This window comes from Pelophylax lessonae (assembly GCF_965119305.1).
Source record: "Pelophylax lessonae genome assembly, chromosome: 3".
NCBI lineage: Eukaryota > Metazoa > Chordata > Amphibia > Anura > Ranidae > Pelophylax > Pelophylax lessonae.
The window spans coordinates 628375075-628394051 of record NC_138770.1 but is presented as its reverse complement, the minus strand read 5'-3'; the positions used below and the strand labels follow the sequence as shown (position 1 = coordinate 628394051).

Genomic DNA, 18977 nt, shown 5'->3' with positions numbered 1-18977 from the left:
TAAAGGGGTCCTGTCACGTGAAATATTTATTTGGTTTCATTTAACATTTTTCTGAATTTATACATAAAGCTTGTAAAGGGAGTTTAAAATCCTGTAGTGACTTACAAGCCAGCAGGGGAAACCACAGCCTACGGGAGTAGGAACAGTTCTTTGATACCCCTGGAAGTGTCGGTTATCTGCAGCAGCTGGGGATTAGAAACCCCCACAGATATTGTCGTGACAGGGTCACGTTAAGTAAACAATAAATGAGGAAACAAAAAGATTACTGCGCTAACTAATGAGTGAAAAAGCAGCTAGCACCAATCACTAGACAAAAAAGTGACCAATAATACAACAAATGGAAAGAAATGTGCAGCGCTGATATTGGTGAATATGTAAAAAACAAATAATACATGAGAGTCCAAACATAAAAAGTCCATCAAAAAATCCCAAGTGAATGATGATGATGAAATGGGTCCAACAAAGAATATTGTGATCTTAATGTGCAGCAAATCCCAACACCAGTGAAGATAAAGTGAATTGCGCTCACCAGATGGATGGGACCCAGATACCATATAGCATAAGGGTCAAACAGGCTAATAGGAATGTTAGTAGAATGTCCCAGCTGGATTCACCGACCTCAATGTATTCCATACGGATCAGCAACGAGTATGGACACCCCAGAGCTCAACTCCAACACGGTTGTAGATAAAACCAAAAAGGGGGACAGACATAGTGTAATACTGCTGGGTACAATTTATTAAAAAATAAAGCCGATACACTTACAAACATCCATAAGTGATATGCATGTCAGATATACATAGCAGGGCTGACTATGGTCCCCTTAACGCGTTTCAGCATAGATGCCTTTCTCAAAAGTTAAGTAAAATTTCCTCATTTGCTGTGCAGCTTTCAATAAAATGTTTTCCCACAGTGAATTAATGGTGCAAAGATCAGGAGGAACTGTCAAACAGATGATTTTCTGTGTAGACTTGTTGCTGAGCTGCTCAAATAAATGGAGGAGGCATTGGATATTGCCATATCTGATAGACGTCAATCTTCACTTGCTTGCAATGCCAGCGATAAATTGAGAAAACCTAAAATAATTTATATATAGATATTAATTCAGGGCCACTTCTTAACTCCATTAGCCTGATATTTTTGAGATGCAGTCAAAAACGGCGTGAAGAATAATTGTAAAGGCAGCCTATAGTCAATTCTTTAAAAGCCAGTTATACCCATTTATTGGCAGTTCCATGTAATGTATCACAGTGTGTAATTATCACAAATGGTTTTCTGGGACAACCTTTATCCGCCAACTATCTTTTCAAATAACAAGTACATAATTGCTTTTAATGGTAGAGTATGTCATAGAGTACAGGTAATATAATGATAGCGTTTAAGAAATATGCCTTAATTGTCCTGTAATTTATATGGCAGCTTTTAACAGTGTTTTTTTTTTCCTCTTTGTAAAGCGCGTAAAATCAGTTTTTTTCCCCATTCACTCCACCATCTTTCTGGCAGCAACCTTGTGAAATGGCCATTTAATGAAATCCATATTTAAAACACATATGTTTTATCTATATATCTATATATTGAGGGCAGCACAGTGGCTAAGTGCTTAGCACTTCTGCCTGGTAGCACTAGGGTCAACCTGTGCAAATCTCAACCACAACACGAACTGCCTGGAGTTTCTTCCTGTGCCTGTGTGGTATTCCCCCAGGTACTCCAAATTCCTCCCACACTCCAAAGACATGCTGGTAGATTAATTGGATCCTGTCTAAATTGGCCATAGTGTATAAATGTGAGTTAGGAACCTTAGATTGTAAGCTCCCAGGGAGCAAGGACTGATGTGAACGTAATATATATATATATATAGGGGCTGCGCATCTTCATTGGTCTCACGATTTGATTCGATTACGATTATCATGTGAACGATTATCGATGCATCACGATTACTGCCCACAGCCCCCATTTACATAACACAGCCCCCCATTAACATTAGACAGCCTCCCATTGACAATAGACAGCCCCCCAATTGACATAACACAGCCCCCCAATTTACATAACAGCCCCCCATTGACATAACACAGCCCCCCGCATTGAAATAACACAGCCCCCCCATTGACATAACACAGCCCCCCATTGATATAACACAGCCAATTTACATTATATAGCCGACTCCCGCCTGCACTTCACAGGAAAGCCCTGCCGGCTGCCAGTGCACTCAAAAGTTAAAACAAGTTAGTGTCAGTGACTCAGTTTCAGGGACCCTTCCTAGTAAGGATTAATGTAAACTGATGCTTGATTGATTACCTTATCTCCCGATCTTTTCATCGCCGCCAGTCTTGGCCGTCAGTCTCGTGCACTCTGCAACTTCGGCCGGCGGGGAGGAGGAGATCGGCCGGCCAGAGGGCACATGACTGACGGCCGAGACTAACGGGCGATGAAAAGATCGGGAGATAATAAGGTAATCAGGCATCAGTTTACATTAATCCTTACTAGGAAGGGTCCTTGAAACTGAGTCACTGACACGAATTTGTTTTAACTATTGAGTGCACTGGCAGCTGGAGGCCGGGATTATGTCATCCATGCATCAATGCGGCCGTTCCTCAGCATCATATTCGAATCGTATATATTATATATATATATAATATAATTTTTTTTTTAAACTGCTTGCTGACCTTTTACTGTGTGTGTGTGTGTGTGTGTATATATATATACATACATACATACATACATACATACATACATACATACACACGGCGGCTCTCCTATGCAGGTTAACGTACCTAGTACATGATCCTGCACTTTCAGGTCTGGGGCGCGCATGTGCGCCACCGGTGACCCGCTCCTGCTTTGATTAGACACAGCGGGAGCTGATCTGCGGTTACTGCAGACTCTATGTCCACCAGCACCCGCCGATCGTTGGGTATATAGCCAGAACGGCAATCTGCCTATGTAAACAAGGCAGATTGGCGTTCTGTCAGTAGGTAAGGAATTGATCCTATGTTCCTGCAAAGCAGGAACATGGATCAATGCCTTCCCATAGTTCAAGCAACTCACCTACAGTGAGAAAGCACAGGCTAGGCATACAGGTAACCCTTTGATCGCCCTGGTGTTAACTCCTTCCCAGCCAGTGTTATTACTACAGTGACTGTGCATATTTTTAGCACTGATCACTGTATTAGTGTCACTGGTCCCCAAAAAGTGTTGTGATTTGTCTACTGCATTATTGCAGTCCCGCTATAAGTTGCTGATCGCCACCAATACTAGTAAAAAATAAGGAGAAATTCCTAAAACTATATGCCATAGTTTGTATACACTATAACTTTTGTGCAAACAAATCAAAATACGCCTATTTGGGTTTTTTTTTTTTTACCTATAATATGTAGCAGAATACATATTAGTCTAAATTGATGAAGAAATTTTTTTTTTTTATTACTTTTTTTGTATTCTATATGTTTTATAGCAGAAAGTAAAAAAAAAAAAAAAATATATATATATATATATATATATATATATATATATATATATATATTTTTTTTATCGCAAAAAAATAAAAACTGCAGTGGTGGTCAAATACTACCAAAATAAATATTTTAAAATTATAAAACAATCTAATAGTGGTATTAAGGCTCAAAAAATTGTGATGTGTAAATTCAAATACAAGTTCATAATAATGTAGTATATAATATAATAGTGATCTATAATCGATACACAGACAATAAAAGTGTATATGCTTCCAATATTCACACAATATACATAAAGTGCCCACGTGCTGTTATCCTCAAAAATCTTCAAACTATAAATAAACTGACGATATGTCAGATGAAGGTGAATAAAGTGACAGGTGCTTCCTCAATCTCTATAAAACAAGGAAATCCATAAGGTGCTTATAAGTAAAAGAAAGTGCTTGAAGTGTCCAGAAAAAAGTGTCCAAATCAATTCAATTAGCCCTTGTAGGCAAAGATCCTTCTTAATTCTTCACTGTATACCTCCACCTTTCACCAAGTGCTAAAGGGGGTGCTCTTTATTCTTTAGACCCCCTCGGGGTGTACTAGCAGCTCACCTTAACAAATAAGGAAGTGCACCTTATGATTAAATGGTACTCCTTTTCCACCTCTCCTCTTGACAACTCTGCAGACAGGGGATGGATCTGGTCTTTTTGGATAGGGGGTGAATCCACATAGGGTACTCCACGATATCTCAAAAAGAAGTGCTCATATAGTGCAGTATGTCTATTAAATCATTTATTAAATAAAATATGTATTGCACTCACATATAGACGAAAATTTGCAAGCCTTAAAATCGAGTACAGCTTTCCTGCGGACTCTAAATCCGCGCCTGACGTCACTTCCGGTATACCGCCCTACGCGTTACGCCACTTCCGGTCACGTGGCCTGAAGAAGCCGCATATACACTTTTATTGTCTGTGTATCGATTATAGATCACTATTATATTATACACTCACAATTTTTATATACTACATTATTATGAACTTGTATTTGAATTTACACATCACAATTTTTGAGCCTTAATACCACTATTAGATTGTTTTATAATTTTAAAATATTTATTCTTCCTGAAGCGCGATACCTCCCCCCTCCATTAACATTTGATATACTGTCTGGTTTAACAGAACGGGTATATGCAGCTTTAAGGAGTGTTTATTTACATTCACTAGTCCTCTGGATAGCGCGAGACTCGCATCATACTAGATTCACTAGCAAAAGAAAGTTCTGTTTGTGGGACATTTTATTTGGGTACAGCATTGCACGTACACACAATTGTCAGTTAAAATAACGCACTGCTGTATCGCAAAAAATGGCCTGGTCATGAACAGGGGTAAATCTTCCTGAGGTCAAGTGGTAAAGGGTTTATCCACAGATAATGGATAGTTTACTTGTACAGTAAGTGGTATTTGGTTGGTGTAGTCAGTTTTTGTTTTATCTCCTGTGGCTTCAGAACTTCATGTCCTTTCTCCTTAAGGGCTCTTTCTCCAATAAGCAATGAAGAGTAAAAACGCATTGTACTGCAACACATGGAGGTAGTGCGTTGAAGTGCCGTCCACTGATTATCTGGCCCTTTATCACTACTGTGAATTGTAGTTATGTAGGGATCTGCAGCGGAACCATTGTATACAATGAGAGACCAGGAAAGTCTCAGATTCTGAAGGAACTTTGGTTAGTGGTTTCTCTTCACTACAAAAGGTCCTTGAAATTACCAGGATATCCATCCAAATATGAATGTCTATGTAAAGTCTTACATTTGCTGGCAACTATTTAATTTTTTGCTCATTGTGGTTAAACACATTCTGCATAGCTTTTATTTAGAGGAACTGAACCATAACAGGAGCATATTGTCCAGGATCCTAGCCACAGTCGCACATAGTAGATTCCATTTGGGTGAACTCCAGTCAATATCCGAATATATTTGTTCGTCGTAGGAGGAAAAGACTGCACCCATTGGAACCAATGCACAAACTCCATGCAAAGTGGCCTTGTAAAATGGTTGACCCCTTGACACCATCATTTCAAGGAAAGGGTACTGACCACCAAGCCCCAGGTGACCTTGCTGAGTGGCTTTGTATAACAGTTGAACTCTTGACACCATCATTTCAAGGCAAGCTTGCTAACCACCAAGTATAATGGTTGAACCCTTGATACCAGCCTCAGAAAGAGTGCTAACCACCACACCTCACACTTTATGAAGATTCAAAGGGGAATTTATCCACAATGGAGCAGCGATAATGTGGAGCAGTTGTGCATAGCAACCAATCGGCTTCTGTCTGTATTTTTTAAAGCTTAGTGAACAAGCTGAAGACAGAAGCTGATTGGTTGCCATGTACAGTTGCACCATATTCTTGCTGCTTCAGTTATGAAAAATGTCCCTCAACATATCAACACTGACCCAAATACATCTCTGTAAGTAAAATGCTAAATGATTACGAGTGAATTGATGTGCAAATTGGTGAACTGGAAATTTCTTTACTGTTTATAAATATATATGTGTTCAGATTTGTCCAGCCTGGGGAGGATCATACATTCCATGTACCGTGATTGCCTGAATTTATTTTCATATCCCTTTATTCTCTGTAAATCAGACCATGCTAGGTGCAGGTATGCAGACCTAAAACAACCTGCATACCACTGCTCCTCTCTCATTAGCCATCATTAATTACAGATACTTTGTGAGAAAATAATGAATTCTTTGTGTGTTTTAAAAACATGCATTTGTTTTTTATCAGTGTCTCCTGAGGCTGTCGGTTTTCTCTCAGCGGTCGGTGTGTCCATTGTTTTCCTCCTATTGCTTTTTCTCTACATTAACAAGAAAATGTGTTTTGGGAAAAGTGGAGGCTTTCATCAAGGCGGTTCGGAATTTTGCACAAAGAATTCTCAAGGTGAGACGGAACTTTGAATATACTGTGTATACCTAGATGTAATTCTGTTACTAAAGATGCTTGCCTGTCCCATTCCCAATAACCCATTCACGGCTAGGATTTAATAAATCAACCCCAGTTAATTTTTCATAGTTATATTAGTCCATCTTGGACCAATATAGGGAGCTAGATGCATATAGCCCCTGGTGGGTGGAAAACACTGAAATAGACACCCCTACTTCAGTGATCTTCACTTGCTTCTGGTTCCTGTGATGAGCGGCTGCCCGAATGCATTGTGAGTTTCGGAGGTCAGCCACTCAGAACAGGTGCTATACAGAGAATGCTTTGAATTTTCTGAATGAATGCAATGTATTCTCTGAATGAGGTGGAGAGCAGGACATCACTGCTCGACCCCCTTCTTCTCATCCAATCAGAGAGTGCTTTGCATTCAATTCAGAAAATGCAAAACATTCTCTGAATGGCTCCTGTGCTGAGGCCGACCTCCTGTGTTCAGAATGCATCAGGCCAGCTGCTCAGCATAGGACCCGGAAGCTGGTGGAGACCACTGAACAGCAGTGTTTACTTTGGTGATTTAGAGCCTCCCCAGGTCATCTGCCGGGTATAATAAACGCATGCTTAAAGAAAAAAAAAAATGCAGCTCTTAAAACAAGTGAACTTAAAAAATATAATCATTGAAATAACACAATGTCATCAGTGAGTAACTTCCACCAGTGAATTCATATTAAACATATGAAAATGCCAATAAAAGTGTAATCTTCCTCTTACAGTTAAAGATGTATAAGCAAACACCATGCGTGCTCCTCCAACTCTGCGGCTTAACCAAGAGATTGTGACCCTCATATGAGACGTCTTCAAACGCTTGTTTTCATTAACACAGACCATCTCAGGACTGCTTTCTCCATCATCTCCATCAGGGTTGGGCTCCACCCAACTTGTTTAGCCAAAAATTACGTAATTTATAACCACTGTAAAATTTTGGATTTCCTATATTCAGGGGAATCTGCCCAGTGGGAACACAGACAGACAGCAATAACAACTTTGCAGGGAATTTAATAACTTTCCACCCTGTCCAAAGCTATGTATAAAATGTTGGCTACACATTCACTTAAAGAACACCTGGTTTAACCATTTCACTGCCACAAGGTAAGGCATATGTCAGCTGCAGCTTTGCTCTGTAAACACGCTCGGTGGCTATAGCCTGTCTGTTTATATTTCATCTCTAGTAAGCCTCAGGGTGGTTAAGGGAACACACGGTGTCTGGCTATACTTCTTGAACTAGAAGAGGAAGATTACACTTTTCTTGGCATTTTCACTTGCCTAAAGGATAAGTTCACCTTTTTGTAACGTTACACCCATGTTTTGGATATAACATGTTACAAATGCACCAGCTTACCCCAAGTTCCAATTTTGACAGCTAGGCGGGGATCTTCTCTCCCCCCCCCCCCCTCCCCTGATAGCTGTCGCAAAGTAAAAGAAAACATGGCTGTGCGGGGCTGCGGCCACGTCATCCATTCACAGTGTTCTGTGCATGGTAAAACTACAAGTCCCAACAGTCTTTGCGGCTGTTGGCTTGTAGTTCTCAATGAACTACCGGAGCGCTGATGATCACTATCAATATGGGTCACTGAGTTTCTTGTCAGAGAGTAACTGCTTGCCTGTATTGGGGGTCTGGGAAGACACATACAGACAGTCCACAGGACCGTGGCATTACACCCATGATTTGCTGATTTGTGTGTGCAATGCTTTACAGGTCCCTAACAAAAAAAAATAATAAATGCATATTTTTTTACCTGCAAACAAAATGTGCATTCATTTTTTATTTATTTATTTTTTAAAAAAATTAACTTATCCTTTAATATGAATTCAATGGTGGAAGTTACTCACTGATAATATTGTTTTATATATATATGTGTATATATATATATATATATATATATATATATATATATATATATATATATATATATATATAAATAATATAATATATATATTTTTTTTATTTAATCTTTAAGGGGACACAAAATTAATTTAAGGACACAATTTGGTTAACTACAAAAAAAAGGGGTTGTATTGAAATAAATTGATACCAAATCTGTTACGTGATAAAATTGCACGCCTTTGTGAAACAAAATATGGTACACAATATTGTTCATATGTTTTGTTTAAAAGCCTTTGCAAGTCTTCAATTTAGAGTTAAAATGATTGTAAAGTCTAAAATACATAAACCTAATATACCAATGCATGACCATATACTAATGCTGCAGGTAAGGCCAATAATATAATTAAATGAATGATATACACAATATAGTAGAATATAGCCGCCAATCCCTATAGTGTCACCGGCGCTATAACAGTGTAGAAAACCTACAGTTAAATAAAGCAATAAGTATAAATAGATGAATGTGCACTCGTGCATCAATTCATAAAAGTGCATGTGCAAGCAATCGTGTTGAAAAATCTAAACGTGGATGTGCAAACAATATTAGTGCAAATAATAGGACAAGTGGAATGATAAATCATAATCTCTAAACAAATATATAGTGAAACCAAAAAGAAAAGACAATATTGATAAAAAAAATCAGTTTTCTCTGTGAATAGAGTGATCCAAAAATTGTAGTCACATGATTGTGACGCAACGCGTTGGGATGAGCCGAGTGATGTCACTTCCGGTCTACGACCAAGACCGGAAGTTTGAAATTTCCTCGTTGTTTTTATCCTGGGACAAAAGAGTGGATCCCCTCAACCAACGATTGTTTTCATGTGAACACGCTATGTTAATTTGCCCTAAGGTGAGCGGCCATTGTACTTAAAGTTGGATATCGGTTGTCGGGAGACTGCACTGTTGTCACTACAATTTTTGGATCACTCTATTCACGGAGCAAACTGATTTTTTTTCTTATAACTATTGTTTGGACTTTTTTATATACTTATCTTTTTTGTTCCACTATATATTTGTTTAGAGATTATGACTTATCATTCCACTTGTAAGATTATTTGCACTAATATTGTTTGCACATTCACGTTTCGATTTTTCAACATGATTGCTTGCACATGCACTGTTATGAATTGATGCACGAGTGGACATTTGTCTATTTACACTTATTGCTATAATCAACTGTATGTTTTTTTACACTGTTATAGTGGTGGTCCATATTGTTTTTTATATTGATTGTAAAGTCTAGTGTTTTTTCTTTTTTTTTCTATAAAAAAAGCAAACCTACATACCTGCTCTGTGTAATGGTTTTGCACAGAGCAGCCTGGATCCTCCTCTTCTGGAGTCCCTCTACCCTGTTCCTAGCCCCTCCCTCCTGTTGAGTGCCCCCCACAGCAAGCAGCTTGAGCAAAGAGCAAAACATGAAATTTTGCATGAAACTGGGCAAATCTGCCACAGAGCCATTTGACATGATTCAGCAAGTTTACAGCGATGCTGCAATGAGTTGTTTGAGGTGTTTTGAGTGGCACGCGTGATTGTTCTTCAACAATCATCATGCACAAGTTGCTAAATGGCTTCCACATTTTCGGGGTTGAGCTTGTTGAAGGTCTTCTCGTCGTCTTCCAGTTATGTTCTTCTGCTCTACATACCTTTTTTGAGGCTGATCTGACCCGATCCCACGTGGAGCTGTCAGCTGCGGCTTTGCTATCTGAGGGCACACGCTGACAAAGGAAGCCCCATCATAACTCTATGGGTGACATCACTCCCCATTCATTTCACAGCCCTTGTCGGCCGTGTCCTCTGCAGAGCTTCCACCGCTGGAGACAGGACCGTATTGGCTTAAAAAAAGGTATGTATACATATTTCTTCTTCATAGGGCTAGATAGGTTAGGCTTATATTGTGAATGTCTGTAGGTATACTCATTTTAGTGTTAGGGTGCACTTTAAGTTTAGTGAAATGGTTTCAATTAAAATAATACATGCAAAATCATCTCACCCATACTTACTCCACACTTTAGTGATTATGTACATCCAGCACTAGGGATGTATTTCTGCTCCCTTTCAACAACTGCCTCATGTGCAGATGCTTCTCATATGATTAAATAAAGTGAATATTTACAGAATGATTTAAGTGAGGATTCTTGACTTCCTTAGGTAATCAGCCCTATAGTTTGCAAAGATGCATGTATTTTATGCTGAGAAGTGGTGTTGCATGCCCCCTGCTGGATTCCTGATAGAAATAGATGGGGAAAAAGTAAAGAAGAGCTTAAAACTTGATATATTACTGCTGCTAAAAAGGAGATGGTATCTGGATACCTGAGATTTTGTTAAAGCCCAACTCCAGCCTGTGTTGCTGCATTCTCTTTCTAGATACAATTACCATTTTTTTCTCACCCTACTCTATGGCAAGCCCACAGAGGAATGCCCTCTCACATAGCCATGGTGGAGACTAGGTGAAAAGGAGCTATCGCAAAAACGCAGGTGAACAAGGCCTGCACAACGCAATCTCAGAATGACTGTGCGCTCCTTTAGCTGAAGCAAGAGCCACAATCTGCATCTGATTCTAAATCAATTTCAGGCATGCAACAAGCATCCTACCTGACCAAAGCAGAATTTTCTGCATCTGTCACAATTCCTTGGACACATAACCTTTTTAATACAGACATGTTTGTTCAGGGCTCAAAAACTCCTCTTTCTCTTTCGTTCATTGATGGACACAGCTTTAGAATCTTCTTGACCACTCCTACAGGAGTATGACAAGAGGCAGGAAAAAACTTTACCATGCCTATGGGGCAGTCCCAGGGGATATACTCCCCCCTCCTTGCTATAGGCACTCAATTTCTTTCTGCCTAGTCAGGAGTAAGGACCTAGTTCCTTGCTGGGATCTCTGGTCCTAGCATTTTTCTCTTTTTTTTTTTTTTTTAAACCAAATTTTTTTTCTCTTATTATTTTCTGTTCCTGTGAGAACTACAATCAACTGCTGGACTGGGCGACGGACTGGATATTCTAGATCCTTACGGTCTCCCCCAGTCCAGCAAACAAGCGCGTGCAGACTTCAGCTCCGTTCTCGGTCGGCCATGACATAGTCCCACTGGACGGGGGCTGGCCTGGGAGTTAAACATCTCGTTAGGGCGCATACGACCTGGTCCCGGCTTGAGTCACAACGTGCCTCCTGGCCTTCAGCCCCCCTTTCCGATGGTCTGCCTGGAGCGGTGCCCACCTGGTTCCTTGGTATGGTAAGTAGTGTCCCCCCTTTTCCTGATGGCCTTTTGGGGTGGACTTGGGCCCCTCCCTGGGATGGTCGGACCCCCGGGTTCCCCTCCTTCCCACACAGCATCCCCTCCATATGTCAGTGTCCCCTGTGGACCTACCCCCTCCCCCCCCCCCCCCCCCCCGAGACGGCAGCCATACCTGTCCAGGCTCATTTTGGGGGTGTCAAGCGGGTGATTGAGGCGGGGGGGGGGGGTCGCGCCGCCCGCAGCCAAACACACCGTTCCTAGGGGGAGTTGTCCTGGACGGGGCTCCTGCCTTTACTGCCAAAATGTTTCCTGCGTGGGCCCGCCATTTTGTTGTGGATGGCGGGCTGTAATATCGGCGGTGATGTTTGTGAGGTCCGGCGGCTCTTTTCTTGCGGTTTCCCATTGAATAGAGCGGTGGCCATGTTTTTGGGGCCTTATGTGCAGTGATTGCAGTGGGGAACCTCTAGTGCTGACTCCTGGATTTTCTCTTTTTCTCTCTGATCGCCGCATAGTGTGCAGCATCTGGCGCTCTGCTCTGTGCCTGACCGGGGGTGGTGATTTCCTGTGGGTGCCTTGTGGCTCTGCCTTTCTTGTATAGCAGCTGCTGGTTGCGCTGGGACCTGTGGTGCCGCTGGGGTGGCGGCGGGGGGTCACTTTAACAATGTTTCTCATTTTTACCTGTGTGTTTCCCTTGGTTAACCATGAAGTTCCTGGAGCACATTTCACCACCTGATCCCCTCTCAGAGGCGGCGGGCCTTTCTGGGTCCCAGTCCACCCTGTCTGCAAGGGCGGTGGCCTAAGGTTGATATGGTCCTGCGTAAACTGACCAGCAAAAAGCATCCACCGCCTTCCCCTGCCTCCTCTGTCTCTTCAGATTCTGAGTCTAATCTGGCCGCCGCGGGCGTGAGTCGTCCTACTAGGTCTCCGTCCTTACACCCTGAGTGCTCTGATAGTGAGGATGATACCTCTTCTACTACAGCTGCGCATAAAAAAAGCGCTGGATCTGGAGGGGGGACAGCTTCCCCCTGCCTTTGCGGAGCTGGCGGGCCAGTTGGTGCAGGGGTTGCAGTTTGTCTGTGATGCCTCTCTGGATGCCGCTCCCTTAGTTTCTAGGCTGTCCATGACAGCAGTGGTCCTTCGGCGCATGATATGGCTGAAATGCTGGCCTGCGGACCAAGCTTCCCAGAAGGCCTTATCGGATCTCCTCCCCCTTGTGGAAGATCACCTGTTTGGGTCTTCCCTGAATGAAATCATTAGGGAATAGTACTCTCCTCCCACAGGCTTCCAGGGGCAAGGAGTCTTGTCGCAGACAGGGTCCTTTTTTTTTTTTTTTTTTTTTTCTCTGCTCATAAGCTGCCTTTTTTGTTCCTCAGGATCTCAGGACAAATGATCCAAATCCGTTATGTCCGCTTTCGAAGGTTCCAAGAGACCCTAGCCTGGTAAGCCAAGAGCAGGTCTTTCCAGGCCTGCAGACAAGCCCTCTTCTGCCTGAAGGGGCGCCCTCACCCTTATTTGGGGTAGGGGTATGTCTTTGCTTCTTTCTGGACCCGTGGACCTCGCTGATTGCTGATTCAAGACTGTGGGTCCACGAGCTTATTGGGTATGACTTCAAGATTGACATTTGGTCTTATCCTCCAGAGAGGTTCTTTTCCTTCCAACCTGTGTTTGTCCCCAGACCGTTTGCATGGTCTCTTCAGGGCGGTACAAGATTTGCTACTGCAAGGAGTGATTGTACCAGTTCCAAACTCTGAAGGTTTTCGAGGTTTTGATTCAAACCTATTTACAGTTCCCAGGAAGAAAAGCAAAGTTCGTCCTATTCTGGACCTCAAAGCCCTGAACCGCTTTGTGCGGGTACAGAAGTTACGGATGGAGTCAATTTGTACGGTAGCGGCATCCCTTCATCAAGGGGATCTTCTGGCCTCTACTGATATCAAAGACGCTTACCTCCATATCCTGATTTATGATGGGCATCAACGCTTCCTCCACTTTGCCAGGGGGGCGAGGAGCATTATCAATTCGTGACATTACTCTTTAGTCTTGCCTCAGCTCCTCGAATATTCACGAAAGTGTTGGCCTCGGTGTTAGTATTGTTGCGACAGTGGGAGTTTGCGGTACTGGGGTACCTGGATGATTTTCTTCTGCGAGCATAGTCTCTGACTGCTCTAAAAGACAACCTAGACATCACTATGCAGACTTTGCAGGAGTTCGGTTGGACATTGAATTTCCAGAAGTCTGCTCTGGTTCCTTCCACCAAGTTGGACTATGTGGGTCTGACCCTGGACTCGGCCTCAGCCAGGGTGTTTCTTCCACTGGACAAGCTCCAGAAGCTGCAGGATGCAATTCCACTTCTGTTGTCCAGCAGTTGGTCGTCTCTCAGAACTTGCATGTGGGTGCTGAGCCTGATGGTGGCTACCTTTTTTTGAGGTGGTTCCTTTTGCACAATTCCACACAAGACCTCTGCAGAGAGAGAGATTCTTGCCAACTGGGACAGGAACCCACAGTCTCTAGACAATCTGATTCTGTTGAGCTGGGGTACGAGAGGGTCCCTGATTTGGTGACTTTGCTCTCCGGCGCTTTGACAGGGAAAGTCCTTCCTTCCTCTGTACTGGACAGTGGTCACCACAGATGCCAGCCTGTCCGGATGGGGAGGTGTCTTGGGCACAGATTGTGTTCAGGGGGTTAGGACTCTGGAGGAGTCCAGACTACCGATCAATATACCTGCACTTCAGGCGATCAGACTTTGTCTGGCCCTTTGGGCGGTTAGTCTTCAGGGGTGCCCAGTACGGATTCAATCAGACAATGCCACGGACATGGCATATGTCATTCACCCAGGGGGCACAAAAAGTGTTATAGCGGCTTGGGAAGTAGCTGGGATTCTAAGGTGGGCAGAACTTTTCGTTCCAGCCCTCTGCTGTGCATATTCCAGGGGTGGAAAATTGGCAGGCGGATTACCTCAGTCAACAGGCGTTGGACCAGGGGAAATGGTTGCTTCATCCAGGGGTGTTTCATCAGCTGCGTCTCCGCGGAAACTCCCAAGGTGTACCTGTTGGCCTCTTGTCTCAACAGGAAGGTGCAGAGGTTTGTGGCGAGGTCTCGGGATCCTCTGGCCGACGCCACAGACGCACTGATGGCTCCTTGGGGCTAGTATCTGATTTACGCTTTTCCTCATCTAAAACTTCTGCCTAGACTTCTACAAAGAATCGAGGCAGAAGGAATTCCGGTCACCCTAGTGGCCCCAGAATGGCCTCACAGGTCTTGGTACGCAGATCTGGTATGGCTGTTCACCAATGTCACTTGGAGACTCCCTCTCAGAAAAGACCTATTGGCTCAAGGGCCAATCTTTCATCCTGCTTTACAGTCGCTGGCTTGAACGGCCTGGCTGTTGAAAGCCAGGTGCTGAAGGATAGGGGTTGTCTGGCTCGGTGGTCATCACGTGGTTAAAAGCTAGAAAATCTATCTCTAGGGAGATCAAGGGCCAGGTTTTCTTTCAACGTCCTTTGGCTACACATTCTTTGGTTTGCACATTTGTTCAGGGGGTTCTTCACTTGGCTTCCCCAGTGCTGTCTCCGTTGCCACCATGGAATCTCAGCTTGATACTGTCGGTTATTCAGAAATCGCCTTTTCGAAGATATTTGTGCGATTTCTTTGCTTACATTGTCCCAGAAGGTAGCCTTCATGGTGGCTATTACTTCTGCACGCAGGGTGTCGGAGCTGACTGCTTTGTCTTGTCGTTCACCTTACTTGGTGGTTCGCAGAGATGAAGTGGTGCTTCGCCCTTGTCAGTCGTTCCTTCCTAAGGTTGTCTCTGGTTTCCATCAGAATTAAGACATTTTTTTGCCTTCCCTGTGTCCTAAGCCTCCTAAAGAGATTGCCTTGCCTTCTCTGCATGTGGTTTGGGGATCACATCAACTTTCCCTGTTAAGGCGCATTCTACGCGGGCGCTTATTGCCACCTGGGCCTTCCTCCATAAGGCGTCAGTGATGCAGGTTTACAAGGTGGCCACCTGGTCATCTGTGCACACTTTCACAAAATATTTCAAAGTAGTTGTGATGGCATCTGTGGATGCTGCTTTTGGCCACAAGGTTTTACAGGCTGCTGTTTAAGAGGACTAGTCCTCTTTGAGGGTATATGTTTGTTTTTTTTCTCAGGTGAGCTCCAGTTGTTCCTGGTTAAGCTACATGTTACCTGGTTGGCTAGGTTTAGCCTTTGGGAATTTTTTTCTGCTGTGTTTTTTCCCACCCCTCCTGTTTGACACTGCTTTGGGACGGCCCAATGGTCAAGAAGATTCTGGAGCTGTCTCCGTCAATGAACAAAAGAGAAAATTGGATTTATGTCTTACCGTAAAATCCTTTTCTCTGATGTTCATTGACGCACCCCTCTAATGAATTAGGTTAGATTTCTTCTGACACTGCTTGCAACAAAACAAAGTGTCTATAGCAGGGAGGGAGAGTATATCCCCTGGAGCTGCCCCATAGGCGTGGTAAAGTGGTTTTTTTTTTTGGGTTTTTTTTTTTCTGCCTAGTGTCCTACTCCTGTAGGGGGCAGCATAACCCAATGGTCAAGAAGATTCTAGAGCTGTGTCCGTCAATGAACATCAGAGAAAAGGATTTTATGGTAAGACAAAAATCCAATTTTTCCTACTCCTATTTCTCTACCAGAGTGGGATCCTGATATGTCTGCCCTAGATGAGGCAGACACAGAAGGGAATGAAGAGGACATTGAGGCAGTATTGGAGGAAGCTGTGGAAGCTTTTTCTTCCCAACATTGCCACATTATTGAAAAGGGAGCTTCACACAACATGCTTGCTAACATGAAAAAGCTCACTGCTGCTGTCCGCAAAAGTCTTGATATTGTAAAGCTTGATTTTCCTCTGCCTCACCAAGCCCCTTTGGGTACAAAGATACCTGTAAAACTCTCAAAGAAATTTTCTGTTCATGGACAGATAGAATGTGCTATCTACGATGATTGGATTCTCCGAAAGGAATTTCATTACTCCCAAATCTTTGCTGAACTCTATCCAGTGGGGGAAAAAAGAGTTCAATAAACTGTGTGTTTTTTTTTTCCTGTCTTAAGCCAAAATCTAACTGTACCTCATAAAGATGTTCCTTCATTAAAGATTCTGCATAAAGATGTTCCTTCATTAAAGATTCTGCAGAAAGAACGTTTGAGACACTCTAAGAGGTTGTCTTTACTCTGACATGTCCAGCACTGCAACTAGCTCTCGCAATTTCAATGTCAAACCCTGTATTGCAGGATTGTGCCTTTTTAAAGGATACATTTACCTTTAGTAATATGTTGCTTCCAAAATCAGGATGTAACACGTTACTAAAGCACCTGTCCCCACCCTTCTTCTATCGCCCATTATGAAGGCAGGCGGGGGATCCTCTCCCTGCACCCACTGTCACAATTCAAAAACAGTACAGCCGTGTGGGGCTCTGCCCACATAGCCGTGCCGTTCATTTGCAGGGTTCTGTGAATGAATGAACTACAGTTCCTGTTTTCCACCAAGGCAGACAGCTTGTAGTTCTCAGTAAACTGTGATGGTGCTGGTGAGCTCATTGATCTTCCTGGACCTAATTAACTGTTTGACTTACGAGCAGTAGGGGCAGATAGCTTTACTAACAGTCTGCAGGAGCCAGCCATTGCACCTGTGATCTGTTGATCATGGGTGCTTTTTTGTTTTTTTGGGCTCCTAAGAAAAAAAAGAATAAATGCACATTTTTTGCAGGTAGAAAATTACCTGCAAAAAATGTGCATTTTTTTTTTTAAAGTAAACTTGTCCTTTAAAAGAGCAATTACCTTTGACTCTTCTGCTCTTCTTTTTATGGGCATGCCCTAGAACATGGGGGTCCAACCTGCGGCCCTCCAGCTGTTGCAGAACTTCAAGTCCCATGAGGCATTGCAAGGCTGACAGTTGCAAACGTGACTCCCAATGGCACAGGCATGATGGGGCTTGTAGTTCTGTAACAGCTGGAGGGCCACAGGTTGGACACCCATGCCCTAGAACTTGTCCTAGAGATAAATTAACAGAATGACCCTAAAAACCTAGACAGCTAAAGTTGCCTGTAAAAGATGCCTCACACATAAGCCTTCTCATTAAAGATGTCACAGGAGGGTTTTACTTCCACAGCAGAAGATCCCAAACCCCTCCTCAGTAGCCTCAACCTCTGTAAAACATAAAGCACCTAATTGCTCTACCCAGGCTTCAACTTACAAACCTAAGTTTAACCCTTGAAATAAATAATGTGAATAAATCAGCGGTGATTTCAAATAAATATATCCAAAAAAGGGTCCATATAAAGTGCAAGTGCAAATGATATAAAACTGTGAGACAATAAATATATAAAATTCATAAAAAGTCCATGTGCAAGTGCAGGAAAATATCAGACAATGGTGATTGAAAAACATGATAAAAACTTCAATCCAAACGTGTCACCGATGTGAACATTCCCAAACCAAGGTATCCGACACTGAGACATCTGTTATAGTTTGCTTCTCTGAGTCCCAGATTTCCCAGGCCTGTGAGTTGAATCGGTGGCTTCAATGGGGTAGAAAATAGAGTTAAAAACTCTCTCAAATCAACCAAAGACTGTTTAAGGACAGTCAGATTTGCAAAATGCCCTGAATAATTTCTTGTTGTCCAGGGAGTACATAGTTATGCCAGGACCCCCACAAGACCTGTTCAGAGGACTCATCTGGCCAGAGAACCTTCTTCCGCGTTTGCTGTGTCCCCCACAAGGCTTCTCGCAAACTGAAAACAGGACTTCTTATGGCTTTCTTCTTGCCACTCTTCCGTAAAGGCCAGATTTGTGGAGTGCACGACTAATAGTTGTCCTGTGGACAGATTTTCCCATCTGAGCTTTGGATCTCTGCAGCTCATCCAGAGTCACCATGGACCTGTTGGCTGCTTCTCGGATTAATGCTCTCCTTGCCCGTCCTGTCCGTTTAGGTGGACAGCCATGTCTTGGTAGATTTTCAGTTTTCAATACAGTATGGTGCAGAGCTAATCGCAGAAAATATACATTTATAGGACAAATAATTGCAAGAAATGTCCTTGTGCAGTTTATACAAGCCCACCATAAATAGCAGATGACCACAGCGGCTCATCAAATCACAGTTGGTTTCCTGACGGCGCAAGACACTACGGCTCTCGGCTCCAGGTGGTGAGTGGAGGTTTACCCGCCCCCATCCCCGCCTACAATCTGGGAGATCCAGGAAGAGTGAGACTGACTTACAGGAACGCCGCAGCAGCGCTGGATGCTGCCTATGTATATGCTGATATCTGATCGCTGGAATGTGAGTGTCCAATTTTATTACTTTGTATAATAAAAAGTCTTAAAACGTTAATGCACTATGGGAGCATTTTCTTTTCAATCTGGTTATATATACTGAGGAGGATGTGATTTGAGGAGTCGCTGCCCCA

The 18977-nt window shown here is 43.0% G+C and overlaps 1 protein-coding gene across 1 annotated transcript in view; it reads left to right on the top strand.

Moving 5' to 3' along the window:
- SYT14 (synaptotagmin 14) overlaps positions 1-18977 on the top strand; it is a 408651-nt gene that overhangs the window by 107003 nt on the left and 282671 nt on the right. The window contains exon 3 of the mRNA XM_082249765.1: positions 6230-6382. Coding sequence (XP_082105891.1) covers positions 6230-6382 — 153 coding nt within the window. The remainder of the gene's footprint in view (positions 1-6229; positions 6383-18977) is intronic.